General features: G+C 44.1%; 1 protein-coding gene across 1 annotated transcript; it reads left to right on the top strand.

Moving 5' to 3' along the window:
- Positions 1-363: 363 nt before the first annotated feature.
- PNP (purine nucleoside phosphorylase) lies at positions 364-25,593 on the top strand. The gene is made up of 6 exons (XM_063301459.1): positions 364-464; positions 18,700-18,869; positions 19,017-19,120; positions 20,556-20,731; positions 21,005-21,195; positions 22,811-25,593. The coding sequence occupies exons 1-6, from the start codon at positions 442-444 to the stop codon at positions 23,026-23,028; spliced, it is 882 nt and encodes a 293-aa protein (XP_063157529.1). The 5' UTR covers positions 364-441; the 3' UTR covers positions 23,029-25,593.
- The last annotated feature ends 580 nt before the right edge of the window (positions 25,594-26,173 follow it).

The raw sequence follows: 26,173 nt of genomic DNA, 5'->3' as shown, positions 1-26,173 counted from the left end.
AAGTAAGCAGCAGGAAGCAGGAAGCAGCTCTCGCGTCCACGCGCGCCTCCGGCTTTGCACCCTCGCTGGCCGCGTGGCCTGCGGAGATGCGTCAATGGAAATCCTCTTTTTCCCACCACGCCTCCTCGCCTGGCCTGGCCACGGCGCTCGCTCGCTCGCTCGCTCCCTCCCGGCGCGCCGCCCGCCAAGACTGGGCAGAGGCACCGTCGAAGGAGCATGAATGAACTGGGCGGAGCAAGCGCGGTCCCTTGCTGTGACGACGAGGCCCCGGGGTCGCCAGGGCAACCTTTGTTGCCGGCAGAGGAAGCCCCCCATTGGCCGGTGTGTTTGTGACGACACGTTCTTTCTCTTAGAAGGCCGGTAAAGCCTCCGGTCTCCAGCAGAGCAGCGGGATTCCGTGGAGGAAGGTTTCGAAGTCGCGAGAGAAGTCACCGACTCAGCATGGCCAGCCAGCGAGAGGAAAGGTCAGCATGGCAGAGTTATCACGGTTGGGTTACTGCGAGGAGGAGGAGGAGGAGTGCGGGAGGACAGACGCAAGCGGGAAGGTCCTCCGCGAATCAATTATGGTCCAGCTGCCTCCAATTCGATGGCTCCCTTCTGGGTGTGGGTGTGTGGATTACAACTCCCATTATCCCCGGCCGCTGATGGGAGCCGTCATCCGACACATCTGGATGGCATTGGGGTGGTGAAAGCGGTTTTAAGGAGCTTGCTGGGGGAAATACCAGCCCACGTTTTTCAGCATCTCTTTTCAAAGGAGGCAACGCGCTAATGACACCTAGCATTTTATAGCATGCTTTTCAGAGGGTGGATATTGTAAATGGTCTTGGGCTAATCCTCGGAAGCGTCTGTATGGTGAGGCAGGTTATGACCGTTATTATATTACCACTGCCATGGCTGCTATGTGGAATCTCCCTCTAGCTGAGGTCAACTCTGTTGATTTCTAAGGGCAGACCTATGTAATTGTCCTGGTCACTGTCCCTTCTTCAGGGATGTTCTTTGGTCTTCTCAGTCTAAACTATAGCCGTGGCATTTCCTGGTGGCCTCCCATCCCAGTACTTATCAAGGTCATGCCCTGATCTCCCCCCCCCCCCAGGTCAGCTAAGCTCTTCTATCTTCTGTGACATTTTCATCATCATCTTCAACACCATCATCTTAGTAGAAGTAGTAGTGGTGTTCTTTATGGCAAACTGTGGAATTAAGCAGTGCATGAACCAGGGGCCCCTAGAGTTGACACTAGCTCCCAATTTTAATAGTGGATTGTTTTAATATGCCCATCCCCTTTCGGGGTCTTATTGTTGTCGGCTCCTCACCCCCTTGCTGCTGAGTTCCAGTCTCAGCTCTGGGGGAAAAAGGGTGTCAAGTGGGAATTTAGGATGGTTGGAGTTTTGGGTGGGGAGAGAAAATTGGGGAGAAGCGGTCCAGCTAGGGGTTTAAGAAAGGGGCTGAAGAAATGGAGATTGTGGCAATTACATTACTGTAATGGATGCAATTACATTACTAAGGTGGCATGGAAACATTTATATAGCTTCTTTAGACTGAAAGATCTTATAAGCCCTTCATGCACCAAATTTAGCTTTCATATTTTTATCCCACCTTCCCAGCAAGCAACAAGCTGCCCCCTGTTGCTTCTTTACTTAGAACAGCCCTGCCAGGTAGGCTGAGGTTGCAAGTAGCTTCAGTTTTCCTAGGGAATTCCCAAATCTCAGAGGGGGAATTGATTGTGCCCAGCCTTCCACCACCTGGGACCCCTCCCCACTGTGCGTGAGGACTAGCTAGGAATTCTGGGAGTTGAAGTCCTAATGCATTTGGGGACCGGCAGGTTGGAAATATTCTTTCTAGTTCAATCTGCTCATCTCTGTATCCTGTAAAGTAAGTTAGTGCTGTTGTCAGCCTGTTTCGAAGGTGGGGGGTGTCCAGCAGGCTTTCAAGAAGTCATTCAATTCATGTCTGAAATGACTTTGCCCTTCCTGCTAATAAGTGCAATTAGAACATGTAAAGGAGGAGGCAAGAGATAAGAAAAAAGTGAGCATCAGTTTGAGGTGTGCGCTAATATGATGCATCATGTTGAAAACTGGAATTTTTCTCTGGTCTCCGATCTAATTTGTGGGAAAAGAAACCTTGAGTCATTTTTAATATGGAAGGAAACTGAGAATATATCTTTATGACTCTCACTTCGCATATGGCTCACCAACTGTGTTGCGGTGTGGTTTCTCTATCCTTCTGCCTGTAAAAACTGAGATTCTTATTTTTCTCCTTGCTGTTTGAGAATTGAGAGCCCAAGAATATTGAGGTTCCTGGAGTTTACTTATGTGGTTTGAAGACAAGTACTGTGTATGAGGTGAAAATTCCCTCCAAACTTCACGACAGACCCTGGTCATGTGAAAGCTGAGTTTCCCAGGCCAAATTTGCAGGGAAGTTTGATTCCAATTAAGATGCCAATTGTTCCAAATTCTGGAAAGCAAATATTGTGGGGTTCTAATGGAGATGATTAAGGGAAGGTAGGTGGATAAAAAGGTGAGAACCCCAAATTGCTACATCCCAACTAGACCCAAAGGCACATTTTGCACATTTTTCTCTTTTTAAAAAAATGTATTTATTTTATGCTTACACAATTAACAAGACCATCTTTAATCTTAAAGAAAAAAATTAAAAAATACAAACTAAAATTGCAAATCAAGAAAAGAAAAAGAATCTACCTGATATTTTATAGTTACCAGTAGTCACTGGTTATTCTATCAGGCTTGGATTTTGATATAACTTTAGAAATCCATCACTATCCCTAGGGGAACTGCAGCAAGGGAGAAAATCTAATAGGCCAAAGAGTGAGAAAGAAGCATAATAATGTTGGCAAGAGGCTAGAGTTCAAGGTTGAGCACTCTGGACTCATGTTCCCCTTGGGCCTCACTGTCTCCATTTAACCTGGCTTGATGCTAGATGGATGAGTCCTGTCAGTGGCGAGGAATTTCCTTAATGGGTAATATTTGAACAGAAGGGAACCAAAGGCTGTGGCTGAGATGATGAGTAATAAATAATAACTATATAAACAACTTTGTTCTTTGTTAATACCTTTTGAATCATTTATTTTGGATGCAAAATTTGGTTCATATTATTACCTAGGGAAAAGATTGAATTGAACCAATGATATGATGGTTTCCTTAAAAACAAAAACTGAAAAGTGGCTGTTTTATAGCCAACTTCTTGAAGCTCAGGGGTGGTTTTATTGACCACAGACGTGTTTGGGTTTTTTAAAATAATTTTTATTTTATACAATAGTAAAAGTAAACATAGAATATAAATTTAAAGAAAAGAAAGAAAAGAAAAAAGTGTAAGTGAATAAGTAAAAGTAAATAGGGGAAAGAAAAGAAAAAGAAGAAAAAGGGAAATATATAAAGGATTGGCTTCTGACCTTCTTTACAGCAATTACAAATTTATCATCTATCCTCCCTCTTTAAGGTTATGCCATAATTCCCTTCCTCATATATTTTTCTAATCAAATCCATAAAACACCATTTTTTTCTGTTTTCAGCAAAAAGTCCATGAAGGGTTCCCAGTCACTAATAAATGTAATTGTGACCGCTGATTTGTTTGGAAAACTCTGTGCTTTGGAAACAGGCCATGTGCTGAGGTTCACAGCTCGTGACCGTCTTTTTAGCTTATGTCATAGGTGAAATCAGCTGCTAAACAAATTAGAAAGGGGGTGCATGTGGTCCCAACCTAGTTACTGCCCTGTAATAAGGCAGGATTCTTAGTCTAGAAGATATCCTGGTTTATACTTTTGGCTTTTAAAGGAGCAACGAAACAAGATAATGCACTAAATAAATTGGTTTGTTTAAAAACTCAAGCTACCAGAAGGAATCAAGCAAAACAGATTGTGTGTGCCAGCCTACAGCTTTTGTTCTGTAATGTTAGCTAACTCTTTGAGGGAAATACATAGATCATCAGCAAAATTACTTCTTTTCTTGCACAACTATCTTGGAATGCAGTTCTTTATCAGGAAACCAGAATTATGGCTATCCATTCCATGGAACCATAGCCAACATTTATGCCAGGGTTTCTCAATCAGGTAGAAGGAAAAAAGCTAATAAAAAAGATATAAATGCTATAATGCCAACACCTGGCTCTGTAGCGTTCAGGCATGTATTAGAAAGCTCATCCCCCCACCCCCAGACACACTTTTTTGGGGTGGGCGGGGAGAGAGAGAGAGACAGAGCAATCTCACAAGGGATAAATAGAATCAAAGTTTATTTGAAGAAAAGAAAAAGAGGAAATGAAGTGGCAAAGGAGATAAAAATATAGAGTTGTTCAAATCACGGTTTGTGACTTTAAAAGATCTTCCATGGAAAAACTATTCATGACAAAATAAGGCTCTGGGCAGACACATGATGTTGGTCTGCCTATAATTTAGGGGAACTCTGCTGTAAAGGAGCTCCTAAGTTGCATAAAATCACACCATTTACTGAGTTTGTAGAGAGAACAAGAACAGAGACAACTATTACTCCTTAAATACACCCAGTAACATAAATTAAACTTAACACACAATTCCTAGCTAGGCTTATTACCTATTTCGTAGGATGATTTCATGCCCGAAATATTCTGCCTGCTTTCCTGAGCTTGTGACATAATTTTTGTAGGTTTTCCTTTTATCAGAGGCTCAGAAGTATCTTACATCTCTCCTTTTCTTAGCTTGAGTATCCAACTTCTCCCTTATTTTTAAAAATACAGTTTTTCTCCAGCAGAAAAGGAGAGGTTCAGGAGTAATCTCCCTGCCTAGCCGAACCACAGTATGAGTCTGTCCCTCATAATATTGTAGATTCCATGTCAGAGATGAGTAAATGTGGATCCTCTGTCTTGGCTTAGTGCAATGTGTGGAGCATCATAAAATCACAGAATCATAGAGTAGGAAAAGACCTTCCATCTGGTTCAACCTCCTGCTCAGTGCCAGATCCACTGGATCAGGGTTTCTCAACCAGGGTTCCGTGGCACCCTAGGGTTCCCTGAGAGGTCACTACGGGTTCCCTGGGAGATCACCATTTATTTTAAAAATTATTTCAAATTCGGGCAACTTCACATTAAGGAGGTACATTTCTTTCTTTATTGTTCATTTAAGAACACTGTTAATGCATATATACAGACCCACCCATGAAACAAATATAATAATTTGGTAATTTGTGGCCTATATTTGAGCTGGAATGTGCAGGGTTTTCCTGAGGCCTGAAAAATACTTCAAGGGTTCATTCAGGGTCAACAAGTTGAGAAAGGCTGATCTATGGTGATATTTTGTGCAGACTGGAAGCTTTAAAAGAATTTTGTGCAGTCTGAAAGCTTTAAAAAATGCAACTAGAGGATGGGCAAGAAATGTGAAATGCACATGACTTCCCTTTGTGGGAAATTTCCGAAAGGTTGTCATTAATGTTGACAGTGAAGAACTAGGATGGCAGCTTGTTGCCAATGTACCAAAGGTCTACCTTTCTTGCAACTGCTCACTGTTAATAGGTAAATGAAGCTGAATATTTTGTAAAACATTGGCTTGCCTTCCATTAAAAATGGTTGGGTAAGTATATGAAGGTACAGTAGTTTCCTGGCAAAATGTGTTGCTTAATATCTAGCCTGCAGCATTCCAGGAGAGGACAAAGATGCCCCCTTTTGTAGGATAAAGTCATTCAGAGTCTAAGGGTACTGTCAATGAATTAGCTGTAGATACCCACATTCTTCTGGAATGGGGCCAGAACTGGAGTTTCATTTACTGTTGCCTGTTGTAACACCACCTGAGTTTGGGAGGTAGCTTCCAGCTGGATGATTTTGGAGCTCCCAGTAGCAGTATCCAGATCTAAATTTTGGGGAAGAAGGCTAGTAGGCTCCAAGGGGTGTAATAAAGGCCATCATGTGGAAAAGGTCTAAGATCCAAAGAGCATTGTTCAGCAACTGTCTGTGGTATGGAAAATAGTTAACAAGGTCTGGCACTCTCCAGCAGACTCCCCATTCGTCCCATAAGGGCTGGAACAATTGTTGTTTGGATGGCGGTTTCCATCCATTCCATTGTCCGCCAAAGAATGGCAATTAGTGTCAGTATTTGGAGACAGAGGTCAATAAGTGGTTCAGCTGTAGCAATAGTGACCGATAAGGTTTTCTTAAGATTTTGCATCTTTTGTATTACATTATCTTGTTCATTCCTGAGCAGAGAACCAAAGGCACTGATCTGACACATCTTCATTTAGTAAGAATGGCTGACTCCCACAGCCTTGCTTTTTCAAGGTTGTATGTGCAGGAAAGGACGGCTTGCTGACATCTGTTAAAGTTTTGGAGTGGGTATGAAGTCTAGATGAGGGAAAGCTGGATAAAGAATTAACTTTTACATCGTGAAAGACTCCGATGGGGAAAATTTGAAATGATGCTAAATATGGTCTCATCTTAAATAGTATTGCAGGTAGTCCTCACTTAATGACCATTCATTTAGTGATGGTTCAGGCTTACGACAGTACTGAAAGAACCTACTTACAACCGATGCTCACACTTACGACCATCACAGCATCCCTGCAGTCCCATGATCACGATTTGGGTGGTTGGCAACTGGTTCGCATTTATGATCGTTGCAGCATACGGTGGTCACATGATCGCCATTTTTTACCTTCTGGCTGGCTTCTGGGAAACAAAATCATTGGGGAACTGCATGATTCACTTAAAGACCATGTGGTTTGCTTAATGACTGAGTTGATTCACTTAATGACCGCTGCAAAAAAGTTCGTAAAATGGGGTTGGATTCACTTAATTACTGCTTCGCTTAGCAACCAAAATTCCAGGCTCAATTGCAGTCGTTAAGTGAGGGCTACCTGTAGTGGAATAGTAGACTGATTAAAAGATAACAAAATCCGTTTTTGGTTTTGAAGAGTAGGAAGCTATTTGATGGCACGTAGATCTATTTGTCTGTATTGACAGTGAAGAAGTTGCCCTAAAGAAGTTTTGATTGCTCTCCTAGAATCCCAACGTCCAGTATTGAGACTGTTCACAGGGAGACACAGAGAGCAATCTGTTGTGTCTGGAGTGGACGGTTTTGTTTGCAAGGAATTTCCTCTCTTGTATCCAGAGATGTGTCAGTCTGTGTAAGACCACCCCTCTTTGCCTTATCAGAGAGTAGGGATTCATTAGTACAGTCATTTGGCCATTGCACACTTTTGTCAGTTTGTTTTACTTTAGCAACTTGCCCCTTGATTTTTTAATTTAATTTTATCACGCCTTTATTATTTTTATAAATAATTCAAGGTGGCAAACATACCTAATACTCCTTCCTCCTCCTATTTTTCCCCACAACAACCCTGTGAGGTGAGTTGGGCTGAGAGAGAGTGGCTGGCCCAAGGTCACCCAGCCGGCTTATTAGAGCACATGCCAGGAACATCTTGCTTTGCCGGAGTTTCTGCATTAGCCTTAATGGAGGAGGTAGGTCCGGCTGCGTATTTTTGAACAAAAGCCTCAAAGTCTTTTTTTCAGCAAATCTGGGTCATATTTTATAGCTGAGGGCTGCTCAAATAACGAGATAGCAGTTTGTGCTGTAAGAGGGCATTGCTTTGCCATAAGCTCCATTGCATTTTCCCATACTCCAACTTCTTATTCTGTACCTTATTTTTAAACTTATTTTTATTTCCCTTAAGGTTAGTAGGTGAGCTAGCAAGTTGGACTGGAGACATACAAGGAGAGACCGGGAGGGAATCCAAATTTTCATTTAGCTCTTCCCTGACAGATAGCAAGAGATCTAACAACTGTTATTTTTCCAGTTCTGTTTGAAAGTGATTCAGGGGCTGCAAATTTGTTGGAAGTGGGAGGGAGATCTGTTTTACTTACAGGTTCCTTTTGTGTAAAAAGTTCTTCTATCTTTGGTTGTTTGGCAGACTTTGAAGAGGAGAGAGAGCCCAGACTGATTCCCTGTGGGTTTTTTTTCTTTTCCCCATGTTTTTAAATCCACTGTCTCTGCAATCGTCTCGCCATAAAGACTTGTGAATATATTTAAACTAGTCTAGTAAGTCCAGTAAAAATCTAATTTAAAATCTGCAGTAATCTAATATACTTAATTTAACTAAAACTGACTAAAGAAAACAAAAATAGTTATAATATATTATTCATTAAAAAGGGGAGGAGCGTGGAAAAATGTGTGTTTTGCAGGACTGCTATGTTGGCTCCACCTCCCCGTTACTTAATTTCTAGTTTTCTAGTCATTGTCCTTTTCCATCTTGGATCCTCTTCAGGACGGTGACATGGACAAAATGCTGATTTGAGGATCGGGAGATGGACATGGGACGTAGGTTTAAAGAGTGTGCTGGCATGGATCCAATTGGTTAGGGATGCTTTTGACTCCTGTAGACTGGCGTGACCAAGTGACTGATTGATGGGTCTCAGCTGATGGGTCCCAAGTCTTTGCTGAATCATGATACCCGCTGGGATTGTCTTGAGCAATTCACCAGCTCCCAATATTGGGCCACGGTGGGTGAAAGCACTTTGCGCATTAACTTAACTGTTCCCAGGATGAGCAAGTAGGAGAAGGGCCAATGTGGAATTCTGTTTTTCTGTCCCTGTTGGGTAAACATGATACGGGCAATGCTGTGTATGATTTGACAGCTACCGATGTAAAGTGTTTTTTTTTAAGAAGCTGTGGTCATAAAAGCAGTCTTTTCCACCTTAAATTGGAGCAAACCTTGAACATACTGGCTCCACCTGTTGATTTACTCCGAAGAAGGAAGCCTATTAACTGGAACAAAAAGTCATGCATGCTGTTGAAACCTTATGGCCCACTCCAGTTCATATCCCTGTGGGTGACCCATCCCCTGGATTGGAAGATCTCAGCAAAAGACATCTTTACATTCTTAAATCTATCTTAGATGTTGGCTTTTATGGCTAGAAGAGAGAGGTTCTAGATTTCTTCACCATAACCACTTCCCTGTATTTGGGAGTCGCAATCACAAAACAGGTGGGTATTCCTCTGGTATTTCTTTGTTCTTACAGCATCCGGTGTTGCTCCAATGGAGCCCTTTGAAAACTAGCTGGCTGTCCCGATATAGTCGGGTTCATGAGTCATCACCCCCCCACTGGCTAAGTTCTTATTGTACTATGTCCAGTTTATATAATCCTCAAATAAGACTGAGAAATAAAGGGTTAGTGTCATTGTATCCGGCAAGAGAAGGAACAGCGTCTTCCCATGTCTTCTGTGAGGAGATTGCATCAGCTGTCAGGTTCTGACTTCCTGGCTTGTGTCATTACCAAGATATTGATGTGTTTCTGGTTAGGTATGGCAACATAGGTCTGAAGTATGTGCTAATGAGAAGGTTACTCAATAAGAACATAAGAACACAAGTAGTGCCCTGCTGGATTGGACCCCTGACTCATCTAGTCCATTCTCACAGTAGCCAGCCAACTGTGCAAGGAAGCCCACCAGTCTCTCAGTAGGCGGTCTTGCTGTCTTCGAGGCTGACCTGCTGTCTTCAAGGCTGATAGCCGTTGATCCCCATCCCCATACAGCTTTGTCCAGTTGAGCTCAGCGATTTGGGTGACACCCCTGCAACCCTTAGATGCCTACTTAGCATGCAGTGCCCACCCCTTCCCCTTTGCCCTAAGCATGTGGCATTCCTAGGGTGCTTCCAGGAAGAAAGATCAATTTTAGCCAGGGGGGACCTCAACAAAATTTTGCAGCATAGACTCAGCCCCTAATGGAAGGGCTTTTAGTTGAGATTCTAGCCAGCTTGCCTCCCCTCCCTGAGGATAACATGAGCTGTGAGTGGCCCAGCGAAGCTGCAAGCTTATACAAGCTGCTTAATGTCTCCCCCAGCCCATCTTTGGCTCATTTGGGCTCAATGCTGCCAGCACTCACCCTTCTGAGACTGCTATTAGAGAGGTGCTTTTGTTAACTGCTGATAGTCCTGATGTATTTAACCCAACCTGCCCTAAGGTAGGGCCCTTCAGATACATAAATGTTCTTTTCTCTTGTGTTTCTACACTTTTTTTGTTTTTTCTTTTTTTTCTTTGTATTTTTTTGCTTTTCCCTAGTATTTATCTTTGCTTGAAACTTAATAAAATTCTTATTAAAAAAAAACCCGTTCAAACCCTGACTCCTAGCCAGCACGGAGTGTGGGATTGGATCTAAGACCAAAAGAAATCCATCCGGGCGTAGCGTTTTGCCTCCGGCATCTGGAAAGTCATCCAAGGGAGAGTCCTGGTTACCTGCCCACTTTTTAACCTTTAGAGCCAGACATGGCTGTCACTTGGAGATCTACTGAGCATTGGCCGGCCCTGTTTAAACTGAGACTTTTCCCACCTTCCCCTCCCTGTTTCACAAGAAGTCAACGTATGAGTAACGTTTTGATCAAGTCAGCATTTTGGCCCTTGTTAGCAAACAGCCTCAAATAAAATGATTGTCCCATGAGCAAGCAGGACTCCTTGTTCCTGTGAATGTCTTAAGCAATGCGTTGCATTTTCTGTGTACGTGCATGTGTGGGCATGCTCACCCACAGAGGTTATTTTCTGTGCCCTCTGCTGTAACACCATTTCCTTCTCAGCTTCTCCCTCCCTTCGCAGGCTGGGAACCAATGAGGCATTTTCCTGGCTCACACACCCTTCCAGTAGATTAGCCAATCAGGAGCTAGAGATGCCCAGCAGCTTCTTTTTTTCCTCTGCCAATGTTGAAGGAGACCTTATGATGCAAAGTCAGGTGTTCTGCCTTCATTGGTGGTGGTTACTGGTCTCTCACCGTAAGTTCCTCCTCATTTTTTCCTCTCTCTCTGCTGTTCCTTATCGGAACCTATAATTTCCTGTTTCACATTGCCCTCAAAGCCTCTTCTCATTACCAGCCTAGGCACGTGATCCAGTTCCCCTCCAAATTCCAATAATCCAAATTCCTCTGCAGGCTAATGATTGTTCTTGGCTTTCTTAGCCTTTCCAGTTGGCTTGTAGAGCTCCTCCAGCTATTGATTTGCTAGTACACATTTCTTTCACTTTTCTTCCAGGAAGTTTCACCCCTTCCACTTTATGCTTACTACAAGTGTGTAAGGTAGGACATAAAGGGAAGGAAGAGAGGGGAAGGGAAGAAGGAAGTAAAAGGAAGCCTGTCCCTTCTTCCCCAAAGCAATCAGTTTTAGAGCAGGGTGATGTGAATCTTCTCCCAATTCTTAAAAAATTCTTACGTTTTTTGTATAACGGACAGAACCTAAGCATAGTTAATTTTACAGCTGAATAATCATGAGCCTATCGGCCATGATGTAAAAAAGTTGTATCTTATGACACTAATCTGTTCAAGTGGGCTGTTGTTCGTCTTAGTTTTCAAATGCATTAGCTTCAGACTTTAAGGAAGCGATGAATGGACAGAAAAGAACTTTCCATGTTGCATAATTTGGATGGGAATCCTAATACTGCCCACTTCCATCCAAATGTTCTTATTTCAGGAGGGTGGTGTGTGGGTACATGAATGATATATGGAAGAGCACAACAGAAGAGCAGATCGTGGCACTCCCAAAGTACAAACTTTACCACTAACCAGGTGGCAAATTTACCCAATTTGGTGCCATCTAAGTATGTAATCCCAAGAGCCATGCTGGCTGTGTGTGTGTGTGTGTGTGAGTGAGTTGTGTTGCAACACCTTTTGGAGGCACCAGAATGAGGATGGTAGCAGTATGGTAGGCTAAACCTTGAGGTGAGAAACTGGGTTCAAATTCCTGTTTTCCGAGAAAGCTTGCTTAAAGCTCTGTCTGGTGGCCCTTTGGGTGATGTGTTCGAGCCAGGATCAGCTGCTGGGAAATCTCTTAGCCCCCAAATGTTTCAAGTCTGAGACTTGGGAGCAGAGCTGCTTTTCCAAAACCCAGGATAGATCCTGGGTTGGCTGGGATAGACCCCTTCAAATCGTGCATCCTTGCTTAAAGGCATAGACTCTGCTGGACTGAGCTTCCGACCTTTGACCAGTCATGTCCTGCCTTCCTTAGAAAGCTCTTTCTGCAAATGCCCCGGGCCTGTGTGAGATAGGCAAGGTTCCTGGATGGTTTCAGGCTTTGCTTTGGTGATTGTTCATGTAGGTGTTTAAAGCACAAAGAACACCCATAAAAGGTCATGGCACTGGTCAAGCCTTTTCTCTGTGCTGACATCCTCCATGTTGTCTAGTCATTTTCATCTCGGAGTTATGTGGGATTAATACTGACGTTTGTGCCTCTCCAATTCACGCTGGATCTCAACTTCTGGCAAGCTTCTTTTCCTTCTCTGCCATTGCTCCTCCATAACTCAGCATGGCTTGATTGTGAGACCTGGATCGGTGACAATCTGGAATTTCCTGCGTGAGTAATATCCCCTGCTGATGGTTATAGGTGCAACTGCACTCAGAAGGAGGAAGGAAGGGTTTACACAATGCATGTACTTTGGTTGCCAGCATAACACATTTTCTGGATTTGCACAATAATTTATTCATCAAGTAACTGAACAGCTGGGCTCTGACACCTCTCTAAGCCAGAAAAAAAAAACCAACTAATTAAAGTTGAAACCAACCCCACTGTTCATGTTATGTGAATATAATGCTAGTTTTTTTGACGTTTGCTTGCTTGCTTGTTTTTAACTGACTTGCTTAAACATCTCATGCAGCTGTAAGGAAAGTAAGTTGGGGTGGAATATTGTTTTTTTGGATTTTCCTTTTTGTTTGCAAGAATTGGTGGTCAATTGGCAAACTGTGAGCAAACACAGCATATTTGTGTGTGTGTGTGTGGAGGGGGAGAGAGTAAATGAGCTTAGAGAGCATTAAGGGAGATGAATTTACAGGTTCTTTCTTGTCATCTGCTCCCTACTCACAAAAAGCAAATCTTTCCAGTGCCTTACGTGCCCTAGTGCTGATAACAGTCTTGAAGTGCCAAGGGTTTACTGTAAGACGTATGACCCAGCTTGGGGAACGTGACTTTGAACCAGATGCATCAGATCAATCTGATGGACCTTCCACTCTGTCTCACAGCAGTGTTTCCCAACCTCACCAACTTGAAGACTTCAACCCCCAGAATTCTCCCAGACTCTTATACTATCATCCCTCACTGGTACGCTCCAGGGGGTTATGGCTGCAATTCCCAGAATTCCTCAGTCGGTGGAAGTTCTGGGAATTGCAGGCCCCACCACTCTGGAAAGTGTCGGTTTAGAAAATGCCGGTCTAATCAAATGTGTGCTATTACTCATCCTGGGCCAGGGAGGCTGTGGGTGCAAGATAACGTCCTGATGGAGCGATGCCATCTCCACCCATGAGCTCCACTGCCCTCAACATGCCACATCTCTTTGAGAAGGTTTTGCCCAACGCAGAATGTGACTGCACACCTGCCAGCCTTGTGAGGTAGTCCAGACAAGAAGCACACCCAGGAGTACTAGCTCTATCTTTATTGTAAGGCTACGTTAACAGAATCTTGCAAGTCTGAAAGTACATCCCTGCCCTGTCACCTTTACAGCCCAAGAAACTAGGGACGGTCCCTTCTGAGACATTTGCCACATGTCCATTCTTTCTGTGGGCTCAGCTGCCTCTTATCTGACCATTGCCTAGTCTGCCTGTCTTCCTTCTGTCTCCCAAGGTCATTCCCACATACCGTTACATCACCTAACTCAAGCTCTTCCCATATTCTCCAATATGCATCTACCCACTTGCACAAGGCCATGTGGAAGTGATCACGCTTTATTACACATCAGCGAGCCACAGGAACTACCTCTACAGTTCTTGTTTCACCTTTTTCCGTAACACTCACTTGTGCAAGAACTGTGAGTTACTGTAAGAGCAGGGCACATTCAGCAACGTGCTGCAGGAAATGAGTATTTATGGGATATTCCTGACGTCTAGGAACTCTGCAGAGCAAACTTTTTCTCCTGGTCAGTCAGCAACCCTCATATTTTTTACAGCAATAACACTTTCTGTGCTTTAGAGTGGATAGGTCTTGGTTTTTGAGCCCAGCAATAGAATTGAATATGGTAACTGGGGAGATAATCACTCTTGGTATGCTCAGAGGTACTTTATTTCATTTGATAGCTTTGCTTGAACCTGGGTAGAGCTATAGCTGGTGCAGACATATTTGAGGGCTTCAATAAAACCCTCCCAAGGAGGAAAAACAGTGCAGAACATATGGAAAAGGAAGTTTGCCTGAAAGCATCTTCAGAAATGTTGCATGGGATAAAGGGTTTTCCATTGTCTGTCCCTGCCTGAACCTTGCCTTTTCTTGACTCCCATGAGAACACTTGTCCCTGATTATTATGGGTTGGACCAAAACATGGTGGCTGGTGGATTCTGGGATGTTTGCTGTCTGTTTCTGCTGTGTGTTTGAGTCCTGGAGGAGGGGGGCAGGAAGGATGCAAGCTTCAATGCTTCGCCATTATTTTTGAATGACCCTCAGTCTGTTCCATATCCTCATGAGTTCACAAGGAAGTCTAGTCCCAAAGTGCATGGGCAAAAAACATACTAGAACTGAGCAACATGGATCATTCAGAGAGAAGGATAAAGTAGAAGGTTGCTTTAAAAAGCAACAATTGGTTTTAATTGGTTTTGTAGTAGATTTTAATAGTAGGTTTTAGTCAAATTGTATGAGATGGGCGGCCATATAAATTTGACAAATAGATAAATATAAATAAATTTATGATTGTGATTGTGATTATGGTTACTAGTACTACAGTTGCAGGGGCCATGATGAAAATTAGGCTGCCAGATCTAGCTTGCAAAAATCAAGATGATCATTTGATGGCAGCCAAGTGATCCAGAACATTCAAACTCTGCTGCCATCTAGTAGGTTGCCGGCATTTTACAGCCCGGATCTCTTGGCCCTTCTCCAAAAGCAGGGGCTGGGTTATCTCCCATGGTTTCTGCCTATTCGGTAAGATTGGGCAGAGCTGGTGTGCTTTGGATCCCCTCAATTAAATGGTGCCATCTGGTTCCACCCAGGAAATCTCCCTTCTGTGTCACAGCACCCGCCTTTTGGAGTAATATCCCCCAGATAACAGGTTGCTCCCCTCGATGATGTTCTGGAAATCTTTAAGAGACTGCCTGTTCCCCAGGCAAGGGGTGGGGTGCCTGTGAAGCTTTATTGGTTGTGTTTTTTGACATATGGGGTGAGGTTGTCTGGTTGCATAATGTTTCCTATTTTTTAACTGTAAGCCTCCCAGAATCATTTTGGAGTCAGTCAGCCTCTAAATTTAATAAATAAGGATAGTAACAACAACAACCACTCCCCTTTTTTCTGTGGAATTTAAGATTTTTAAGGGTGACAGTCAGCTTCAAGAGTCCAGATAAACTCTGAGAGACTGGGCTGTATATCCCTCTGAAAGTCTACTACGTGTGTGTTTGTGTCTGTGGGTTTACATAAAGCTTAAGCAAATGTGCATCTGAACATGTGCAGAGAGCATCCAGTTCCCATCTGCAGGCAAATGTCGGTTTTTTAAATGGATGGAGTATTGCTTACATATACTTTAAGGGAGGAATGAAATTGCATCTGTGATTTCCATCACCAGAAAGACAATTTCTTATACAATGCAACTACTAGGACTGTGAGGTCCTAAAGCTCTTGAAAATTCAGTTCGGAAACTGCCGCTGCCCTCACTTGGCACTGGCTTGAAATAAAGCCATTTCTGAACTCTTTTGGCCTCTCTTGGCCTTTTGGAGCAGTCAAGATGAGGGCATCTTATTTCTAGGAAGGTTAAAAGGTGATAAGTTAAATGCCTGATCTGCACCCTGTTTCCTTTTCATTCATTTCTCTTTGGACACATGGTGCGCACATGCTCTCTCTGCCTCATGAAGCCCATTTCCTTCTGGTTCATTACTGTGGCATGCTGTGTGTATAGTACAGTGTAATTATGGGGTGTGTATAATAGATTTGGACAAAGAATATTTTCAGTTACTTCCTACTTGGATATCCCCATCACGTGAAGTGCCTTTGAAAGGCGTTGGCCACCAACTTTGTGCCACTGTGTTCTCTGAACACGGAATGAGTGCTTGTGGATGTCAGCAGGGCCTCTGTGCATTCAGGGCTGTTTCTGCAAGGAAAAGGGGTGCATCTCTTTGCACCGTAGGCGCCAGCCACAGCCTTCAGCGGCATGCTTCGATACCAGCTGCGTTCCATTTCTAAATCCCCAGAAATATGACTCTGTTTCCTCAGAGAGAAGGGGGATGATTAATCCCAGGGTTTGAGGATCTGGCTGGTCTTAAAAAGCTGAGCAAAATTGGAGCTGCTTAATCCTCGGATGGGAGACCACCAGAAAATCCCAGGGCTGTAGGCTAGAGTGGAAAATCGAGAAAACAGTCCAGATGAAAGTAACAGCAAAGCACTTCCGTTCTGCTGCCAAAAAAGTTACATGGGCACGTCTCTAAAGGCACCAGGAGAGGTTTGGCCCAAAGATTTTATATTTTATTTACCCACAGAAAAAAGCCTCTAAGCAACCTGATCCTTCACCTCTCCGGTGGGTTTTTCAAAATTGGTGGGTGCCAGTTCCTCTGATTTGAGACTTGTCCAATTCACCCTCGCCCTGTGGGATATTAGGAACTCCCATGGCTCAGCTGGAATTTGGCTTTGGCAAAACTTGACAGTGACAAAAACGGTGTTTTGGCTGGTATGTTTGGGCGTTGCTTCACTGCACAGGTTGGTTCTATTTGCCTCTGGTGGAAAGTACATGAGCCTTGGCTGCCCAGCCAGTTCACCCAGTGGAAATTTTTTAACTCCTGTGTAGTGTTTGTCCGTGTGTGTAATTTTTATTAAGAAAGGATTTTACGCAAAATTAAAAGACCACAAAAACAGAAATGGAAAAGTAGAAAAAAGAAAAATATATGAAAGAGTAAAAGAAAAAGTAGAAGACAGGAAAAAACTAAGGAAAGGAAAAAGAAAAATATCTAAAGAAGTGACTTAATTTTTTTTTTTTTTATCCTGTCTTTATTATTTTTATAAATAACTCAAGGTGGGGAACATACGTAATGCTCCTTCCTCCTCCTCTTTTCCCGACAACAACAACCCTGTGAGGTGTGTTGGGCTGAGAGGGAGGGACTGGCCCAAGGTCACCCAGCCGGTTTTCATGCCTAAGGCAGGACTAGAACTCACTGCCTCTTGGTTTCTAGCCTAGCGCCTTAACCACTAGGCCAAACTGGCTCTTCCAATCTTCTTTCCAGCAGTTACAAGCATACAGGTAGTCCTCACTTAATGACCATAATTGGGACTGGAATTTTGGTTACTAAGCAAAGCGGTCATTAAGTGAATCCAACAGATTATATGACCTTTTTTGCAGCAGTCATTAAGCTAATCACTGCAGGTGTTAAGCAAACCATATGGTCGTTAAGTGAATCACCCAGTGACCATTGATTTTGCTTGCCAGAAGCCGGTCGAGAAGGTCAAAAATGGCCACGGGATGATGCAATGGTCATAAATGTGAACTGGTTGCCAAGCGCCCAAATTGTGATCATGTGACTGCGGGGATGCTGCGACAGTCATAAGTGTGAGGATCGATCACAAGTTCATTTCTTCAGCACCGTCGTAAGCCCGAACCGTCACTAAATGAATGGTTGTTAAGCGAGGATTACCTGTAATGATTACCATTTCCCAAATTACGCATCAAGGTTCCCTTCTTTTCAAAAACAAGCCTTTTTAATCAGTAAATCCCGATATCACCCATTCATTTTTGTCCATTTTCAGCAAAAAGTCGATAAAGGTTTTCCAGTAACGGCTGTTCCCTCCTTAATCAAACAAGTCAACTATGCCGTTTCTGCAAATTCTACCATCATCACCATCTGTTCCTCTATTGTGGGTATTTCTGTATTCTTCCAACTTGGTGCACCTAATAAACTCGCTGCAGTCACCATATATAGAACCCAGCATCGCTGGCTGGGGAATTCTAGCAGTTGCAATCCACACATCTTAAAGCGGCCCGGGTTGAAAAACCCTGCTCTAGCTTGTAACGTGACGGGGAAGGTCTGAATTCAGATCTCTCCCCGCATACTACTTTTCTATGAAGTTCAGCCGTCCGTTTGGACTGTTCTCCTTTTCTCAGCATAGCCTCCCTTATGGGAGGTTGTGAGAGTTCAGATTTTTATTTTGAATGGTCACTGAGGCCTCTGTGAAGCCTGGTGAGAAGAAGTATATTTATTTTATTTCTTTAAAACATTTATATAGCTGCCGGTCTTATATTGGACTCTGGGCAGTTCCCAACCTGCAATTAAACAACATCAATAATAAAACAACCTAATACGCAGATCTATTATATATGAGCGTAATATGAGTGGATATTATGTTATATGAATATGAGCGTAATAAAAATATTTGAAATAAATCCCTATGGGAGAATCCCTAGTGTAGTGTGGATGAAATGAGTTATAGTAAAACGTCACTGTTTTGCTGTACGCTTTGAATGACTAAATGACAATTTAATAAAACGGTCTGAATGACTAATATGTGTGAGCTTGGGTTTTTTTTAATTCTCCCACAGGATAAGAGTGTTTTGACAGCTGAGTCATTCCTCTCCTGCTTTTCAGATTCTCGTTGGTGCAGTCGCCTGCTGCCACCTCTCCCCATCCCGCCTGTTCAAAAACACGTCCAGTTTATTTTAATGTGTGTTTTTTTCAGAATTCAAATTAAACACTACAAACCTCTTAATTAGCATTCATGTGCATGTTTGCTGCCATCTACTGGTGAATCTTAAGTCCTGCAGGTAAAACAACCTTTGTTTTCCATCTCAATTAATCTTTTCTTGTTTCAGATACACCTATGAGGATTGTAAGTGGACAGCAGATTGGCTCCTGAGTAACACCAAGCATCGGCCCAGAGTGGCTATCATCTGTGGCTCGGGACTTGGTGGGCTGGCTGACCTCCTGAAGGACCAAATTGTGTTTGAATATGCTAAGATCCCCAACTTTCCCCAGAGCACAGGTAACGGGAGATGGCCAGGCAGTGTAATTTTCATGCAAGACACTGGGTGGCGCTGGAAACCAGCAGGATCCAGAGATGCTGCAGTGCAACAAAATGGCCACTGAGGGCATCAGCGAATTGTTTAACCCTTTCCTTGTCTCGTTAAAGTTGTAGGCCATGCCGGAAAGCTGGTGTTTGGGAACTTGAATGGGACGCCGACTGTGGTGATGCAAGGTCGCTTCCATATGTATGAAGGTTACCCGCTCTGGAAGGTGAGTCCCTCTGCTCAGAGCTGCAGGCATTTCAAAACTAAAAGGTGTCGATCCAATCGTGATTTGGGACACTATTTAAGAACCGTGGATACTAATAAAGGAGAAGGCATCTCTGAGCGCGCTCCAAGTTTCTTTTCACCACCATGAGTCCAACATTTAAAAAGGGCAAAAGCAAGACTCCGAGGCGAACTTATGCCAGGCATGTTCTCTCAGCTAATCTACCTCACAGCGATGCTGTGAAAATCGTAAAGAAGCAATGGATGGGGCCCAACTTCTTTGGAGGAAGGTGGAAAGCCAGCAGAGCTTTGCAGAGGTACAGCTGATAAATTTGTCACTTGTACTCTTGTGAACAAAGGACATTTGTGGGAGGAGATGGGCGGTGACAGATTTGATAAATAAATAAAAAACATTAGTCTGTCTCGGGGAATAGCAACCGTGTAGTTCATCCTGGGGAAGTTCCAGACCAGACTGGGATAATTTTAAGCTGAATGGCGCAACGCCCTTCCCAAACTCCTTTACTCACTCCATCTAATGATGATTTGTTCCTGTGATTTTGCCTTTAGCGCGTCATTGGTCCATGACAAGAAAGTCTGATGTTGTGTGTAGCTCAGTGGGCATTAAAGGAGGGTTTCCCCGCTTGTTCCATCCAAGGGCGGCCTCAAGATGGGTGGGATGTGTGAGGATTTGCCACTGTCACTTGGGAGGGAAGCCAGAGGACTTCAGGAATTGGCAACAGGGGCAATACAGGTGGGAGGGAGTTGGCAGTGGGGAAAACTTATTTCATGCTGGTATGGCTTTCTGCCAACTCAGGGAGAGCACTTATGTAGAGGGCAGAGGGAGTGGCCTTGAGGGACAGGAGGAAGGGCCGCTACCAAGACAACAGCCAGATAAAAGGAACTTGAGTCCTGGGCAAGAATGTAAGCTGTGAAAGTGTCTCAGACAAGCCCCTCCCTAGTTCTCACAAAGACAAAGGGAGGGAGGGGGAAAGCGCATGCAGACTTGGAGGAGTCTGGTACTATAGCTTTACAAGAAAAATAGTACTCACTCACATGGCAATGGATTCCCCTTCTGATCTACCTTGAAGGGCTGACAACTTATCTCAGTGGTAGGGAAAGGGCAGAGACAGTTTCCTGAATTTCTGAAAGCAGAAAGTTTAGATGCATCCAAGCCAAGTTGTCTTTCTTCGTTAAGTGTTTAGATAGAACAGTGCCCTTCAGAAGAGGCCATGGATGATTGCGGGCAAAGTCGGACAAACAGATCTGTTGCTTTGCTTAGAACCTATCAGAAAACTGGGGACTAGCTTCCTCTATCTTGCCGTCACTCTGCGCAGTGAAGCCCTTTCAGGATCAGAAAATTGGGGACTAGCTTCCTGTATCTTGCCCTCACTCTGTGCGGTGAAGCCCCTTCAGGATCTTCCTTTGGTTTCTCCTTCCAGGTGACCTTCCCAGTTCGGATCTTCCATCTGATCGGCGTAGAGACCCTCATTGTCACCAATGCAGCTGGAGGACTCAATCCGGCCTACAAAGTGGGGGACATCATGGTGATCCGGGACCACATCAACTTGCCTGGGTTTTCTGGGCAGAACCCTTTGATGGGACCAAATGATGAGAGGTAATGTGGGGTTCTTCCCCCCCCCTTGTGTTCTCTTTCTTGCCTGCTCATTGGACTGCCAAGAGAGAGAAACCGCTTTCTCTGTTGCTCTCAAACGACTGCTTCCAGAGCAGTTTTGAAATTAGACTATGGCCTGCCTACAGCATTAGGGCCCCATGTTTAGTTCAATGTCTTCTGCCCTCCCAGCCTTTACAAAATTTTCTGATTCAAACAGAATCACAGGCTCCTTTTCAGATGCAATCCCACGACCCATCTTTTCGTTGATTTCTGCAGGTTCGGGGTGCGCTTTCCGGCCATGTCGGATGCCTACAATGAAGACTTGAGAAAACTGGCTTTCACGGTGGCCTCCGAAATTGGCTGTTCCAGTTGCATGCGGGAAGGCATCTACTGTGCCCTGGGAGGCCCCAACTACGAGACCATCGCCGAATGCCGCTTCCTGCAGAGGCTGGGCGCTGATGCTGTGGGTCAGTTCCAGACAGAGTTAAGGGGAAATGTTCCTCCTGGGGCATAGATGAAACCAAGACTTCCTTGTGTCCAGCCCAGCTCCTGGTGACTTGATTGTTTTTTAGGCAAAAGTACAAGACAAAGAAGAAGATTGCCCTTACCTTCTTCTGCAGTATATTTTTAAAATTTTCCTGGAAGTTTTTAAACTGTTATTTTAGGTCAGAGAAGAGGGGTGGCTATATTTAGGAATCTCCTTCTTCATATGACCAATTGGAAAATGGATAAAAAGGCTGCTGAGCTGAGGCATTAAAGCACCGGTCTTGTAATCCGAGGTGTTTTCTTAAACTCCGCCTCTTCTTGGGCATAATGCTCTACCAAAGTTCAGGTTAGCACTAATCCTGCTGGCATTCAGGAAAGCCTTTGGGGATTGATGGTGTGGCAGGTCCCCCTCTGCAATAGGCAACTGTTGCTGCTAGGACTGTTTTTCTGGGTGTCCATGGCAAGAGAACTGATTGTTCTTGCTGTTTTTCCCCCGCTCTTTTAATTCTTAATATTTAACTTTTGCCTCTTTCGGAAGCCACTCCGAACCTGTTTGGGAACTGAGCCATGTATGAATGGCAGTTAGAAGTTTAAAAAGAACAAAGAAATAGAGAAAGAAAAGAAAGAGAATAAATGAATGGAGGGAGGGAGGGAGGGAAGAAGGAGGGAAGAGGGGGGAGGGAAGGAAGGAAGGGGGAGGGGAGGGAGGATGGATGGAGGGTGGGTCTTTTGTTATGTTGGTGCAAGCAATCATATTTTAAAGTTCCTTAGAACTGGCTACCAATGTGGTGTGGCCACTTGAGTCTTATTCCCATGTTCTGGTGTTGCTCATTTTGAGAGGCTGTGATTTATGTCAGAGGAAATGGGCTGTAAGCCAGGAAGGAGCTCATAAATATGCTTTGAGGGCCAGGGTGGGTGCTGGACTAGGACCAGGGAGCCCCAGGAACAAGTCCATCCTCAGCCAGGGAAGCTGACTGAGTAGCTTTGGGCCAGTCACTGTCTTTCAGCCCACCCCACCTCACAAGGTTGTTGTGGAAGAAACGAGAAAGGAGTGTTTCTGCCACCTCGAGGTGCCAGCGGGAAGGCAGATTGTAAATCTAATAAACAAACAGTAACAAACACTGTAGCGCAACCCTCTGAGAGGGCTTGAATGCTACCGCCATGGCAGACCCCTTGGATAGGCGTATAGGGTGAGTGGGTAACCATAAAAAAAAAAGTTACTTGATGTTTTCAATATGGTCTGTCCAGTGTTGGAAGGTCCTTCTTTATCTGACTTTCATTTTGATTTAATTTTGGCTGTGCTGTTTTCTCGGCACCGTTTTTATGGGCTGCTCTCATCGATCTGTATGCTGGTGTCAGGACAGATGAGAAGAACAATAAACAAATGATTTCAATTACTAAAAGTCCTTAAGAAAGCTGTCCAAGAGGAGGGGACCAGATGCTCCTCACCCTTCCCATCTCTTTTTCCATGGGGAGCAGTGCCCTCCTCCGGTTCCTCCTCCAGTTTGGCCGAGCACTAAGAGGGTTGGGTCCTCACCCTTCCCAAGCTTCGTGAACGCGTTCCTCTAATGCTTTCCTCTTTCCTTCCCCCTCCAGGCATGAGCACGGCCCCTGAAGTCATCGTGGCCCGTCACTGCGGCATCCGGGTCTTTGGGTTCTCCCTCATCACCAATAAGGCCATTCTGGACTATGACACCCAAGAAAAGGCCAACCACGAGGAAGTGTTGGAAGCCAGCCGCCAAAGCGCCCGCACCCTTGAGAAGCTGGTCTCCATGATGGTGCAGCGCATTGAACCCAACAACAACCTAGCCTAGGGCCTGTCCAGCTCACAATCATTCATGTGACTTTGGGCAAGGACTGAGTATGTTTCTCATTAATCCTGCTGCTAAGCTTCCCACTCTCGGGTGGTTCAGAAGTTTTGGTCCGGAACGTTGCCAGGAGTGGAATTAACATCCTTCTGATCCTGCCCAAAGTCTGTAGCCTCTGACCAAGAAGCCCCCTCTGTCTGCCTGCTTTTCTCCTTCGGTGTCTTACTTCTGCACATTGGCAATTCATGTCCCTGCAATGTCACCTGATCTCTGTTGAAGTCCTTCAGGATCCCTGATGAAGCAGAGCACTTGAGAAGTTGCCTTTTCCATGGCCTGTTGCATTTTAAAATTGGGGATGTGAGGAATCTAGAAGTCTGTTTCCTGTTTCAAAATGGCCGTTCTCTCATCAACAGTCAAGCAGGAGCTGGCTGCTTGGTTTTTATGGTGCCACTTCGTTTCTGCTTGAGGCTTTGCGTTCAGTTTTCTGTATCCTAAAATCATAGTTGGAGGGGAATCAGAGGCCACTGAATTCAATCTGTTAGATGCTGGGGTGTTGTCCTGCATTTGGGCATTCTGAGTAGGATTTCTGAATTGCTATGCAATAACTTGTTTGGCCTCTCACGCTTACGATACTTGAAATATTATTTGTGGTGGCTTCTTCTTGCAATGTCCTTTGGTCCCTGCTGTCATCTGTTTAAGCTTCGTGTTATTCCCTGGAACTAACCTTGGAGGAAAACATCTTTCCAGCAAGGCTTGTGACCCAAATAAGCTACTGAATTGCTCAGAATTTGAATTCATCATCTCCAGGCAATGAGCAGATGGGATCTTTTTCTCACAAAATGTAGACACAGTGATAAATGTATGTCAGGGTCCATGTCAAATTTAACCCAACTGAAAGCTCCTCCATATCAACTAGAATAAAAGACCCTCCTGCATATAAAAATTAAGTGCATATGCTTTGGGTTAGAACTCTGAATTGCTAGTATTCTTCGAGGGGGGGCAGGGTCTGTCTGTCCTTGTGTGTTGTGGAGCCTTTAGAGATGCCTGGCCTTCAACTTGAATCTCTTCTGTAAGAAGAATCTTTGAGAAACACGTAAGAAGGAGAGCAAGGCCTACTCAGAAGTGTCTCATTATCTTTCTTTAACCACAGTCACACGTTCTTGTTGAGGGGGCTGCTATCCCCAAGGAAAATGGGTATTCTTATGTCTTCTTCTCAGTTTCCCTTAGCTTCCAGATCTACCACGTTCCCAATCAGGTAATGGTTTGGGATTAAGTGTGGATTTCCAGTCCTCCTCTAACAATGTGATTGGACCATTGAACCTGAAAAATTCTGGTCCACAGAGAAACTGTCAATGCACTGTTTTTGCAAGCAGCCAATGGGCTTGGGAATCCCAAATCCATTAAGTGATCAGGAGCAAACTTCATCCAAATTCAGCCCTATCCAGAGATTTGTTTGCACCTAGCTATTGTCAGGTGCAGGTAGAGGAACCCATCTCCCTGCCCCCATCACATCTGGGGAGTGGGGAATCCTCTATTTGTTATTACTGTTAATCGTATCTTCTTAGCCTAATGATGCTGGGTGTCTCAGGGGAAACAAGGGGATGCAATTGATGACACATGGTGATGGTGTCATCACCCATGTGTCATTTGGACATCATGGTGGCTTGTTACAAATGCTGCTGCTGTGGCTCACGCCTCTTTTAAAGTAAGAGTGAATGATAGGAAGTTTGGAGCTCCTAGTGAGCCACGCAGTGTATCTTGATGTGAAGGAACATGTCTACAGCTCTGGTGGAAGTGTCTTTGTTCTGATTTTGTCCCAGGATTCAGCTGCTTTTTCTGATTTAAGAAGTTGTTTCTATAGCAGAGGCCAGTTGCTTCCCCAGATTTGTTACATTCTGGGCTGAATGCACTCGTGAGGGACAGAGGTGTTGGAGAAGAGAACTACTGGTGTAAACATTTGTGGCTCAGATTGCTGCAAAGCCAGGTAATGTGGGCACTGTAGTGATCGAACGAGTTGTCAAATAATCAATCCTGGTGTGTTCTCATATTTTCCACAATGATGTGCAAAACTTAAGAGGTGGAAGTTTTTGCGCGAGAGAGAGAGAAGTAAATTGCAACTTAAGTTCTGCATACCCAGTTTCCCTTTGAGGTACAGCTGCAAAGTCCAGCTGAAAAGCTGGCTTAAAGGAGACCTCCCAGCGCACTGAAATCCACACCCCCAAATAGTCAGTTGGCCTCTTCTGTTGTGTAAAGGTACTATTCCAAAATATAATACTAATTTTTTTCTGGTAAATCCTCTTTTTCCCCCATTCACCTTTCTGATTCTCTCTTTCCCTTTCCCCTCATCCTGGGATCAAAAACGAACTCTTGCTATCTTTCAAACAACGCTGAAGAATTAAAGCAGACACAGAAGAAATTGATGAGGAATAGCGGCTCACCAAATATGAATGTTTCAAATTAGACATATATTTTTTTAGAGCATCCGCAATCTGCACTTTTTATTTTATTTAATGGAGTCCCCATTTATTAATTATAATGTAAGTAAATAATAAAGTTAAGTTGGAATGAGTAGACTGTTGTGGTTTGCACCTGCTTTATTGACAATAATCTTTGGTAAGTTTGTGAAGAAGGACAGGAGGGGTTTGAGTGAAAAAATCTCCCAGTAGGATTTGCCAAGCAATTTCTCTCCAGGCTTCCAACTTCTCCAGCATTTCAGTTCAGGAAGAAGAGGAGAGGTATGTTTGTGTTTATTTGCCAATTTTCATGTATTTGAGAGTTTCAACCACTTCTTCCTCCCCCTCTTTGAGTAAGGGATTGGTTCTATGTTAGTTCTCCTCTCTGCAGGCGCTTGCACATTGCACAGTGATGCTAAGATTGTGGAGTCCTTGGTGCTCTCTGACCTGGGTCGTTTGCTTGCAGACATTTCATTACCCAACTAGGTAACGTGATCAGTTTCTACTGTTTTTCTCACACTACCAAGGAGAAAACCACACCCCCACTAACACTGTCAGGGCAAGCTACTGTCCATAAATAGGGAGCAAATCCCACACTCACTAGCACTGAGGATGTTACCTAGTCGGGTAATGAAATGTCTGCAAGCAAACAACCAAGCTTAGAGAGCACCAAGGACTCCTCAGTTCAACCCTGAGCT

This window comes from Candoia aspera, chromosome 4 (genome assembly GCF_035149785.1).
Source record: "Candoia aspera isolate rCanAsp1 chromosome 4, rCanAsp1.hap2, whole genome shotgun sequence".
Classification (NCBI taxonomy): Eukaryota; Metazoa; Chordata; class Lepidosauria; order Squamata; family Boidae; genus Candoia; species Candoia aspera.
This window is presented reverse-complemented; position numbering and strand designations above follow the sequence as displayed.

What these genes read in the sequence shown, in the direction of transcription:
- PNP (XM_063301459.1), top strand. Translation starts at nt 442, where the DNA reads ATGGCCAGCCAGCGAGAGGAAAG. An exon ending in GCCAGCCAGCGAGAGGAAAG is followed by an intron (nt 465 to 18,699) that starts GTCAGCATGGCA and finishes TTCTTGTTTCAG; the next exon opens with ATACACCTATGAGGATTGTA. An exon ending in GCTGGGCGCTGATGCTGTGG is followed by an intron (nt 21,196 to 22,810) that starts GTCAGTTCCAGA and finishes TTCCCCCTCCAG; the next exon opens with GCATGAGCACGGCCCCTGAA.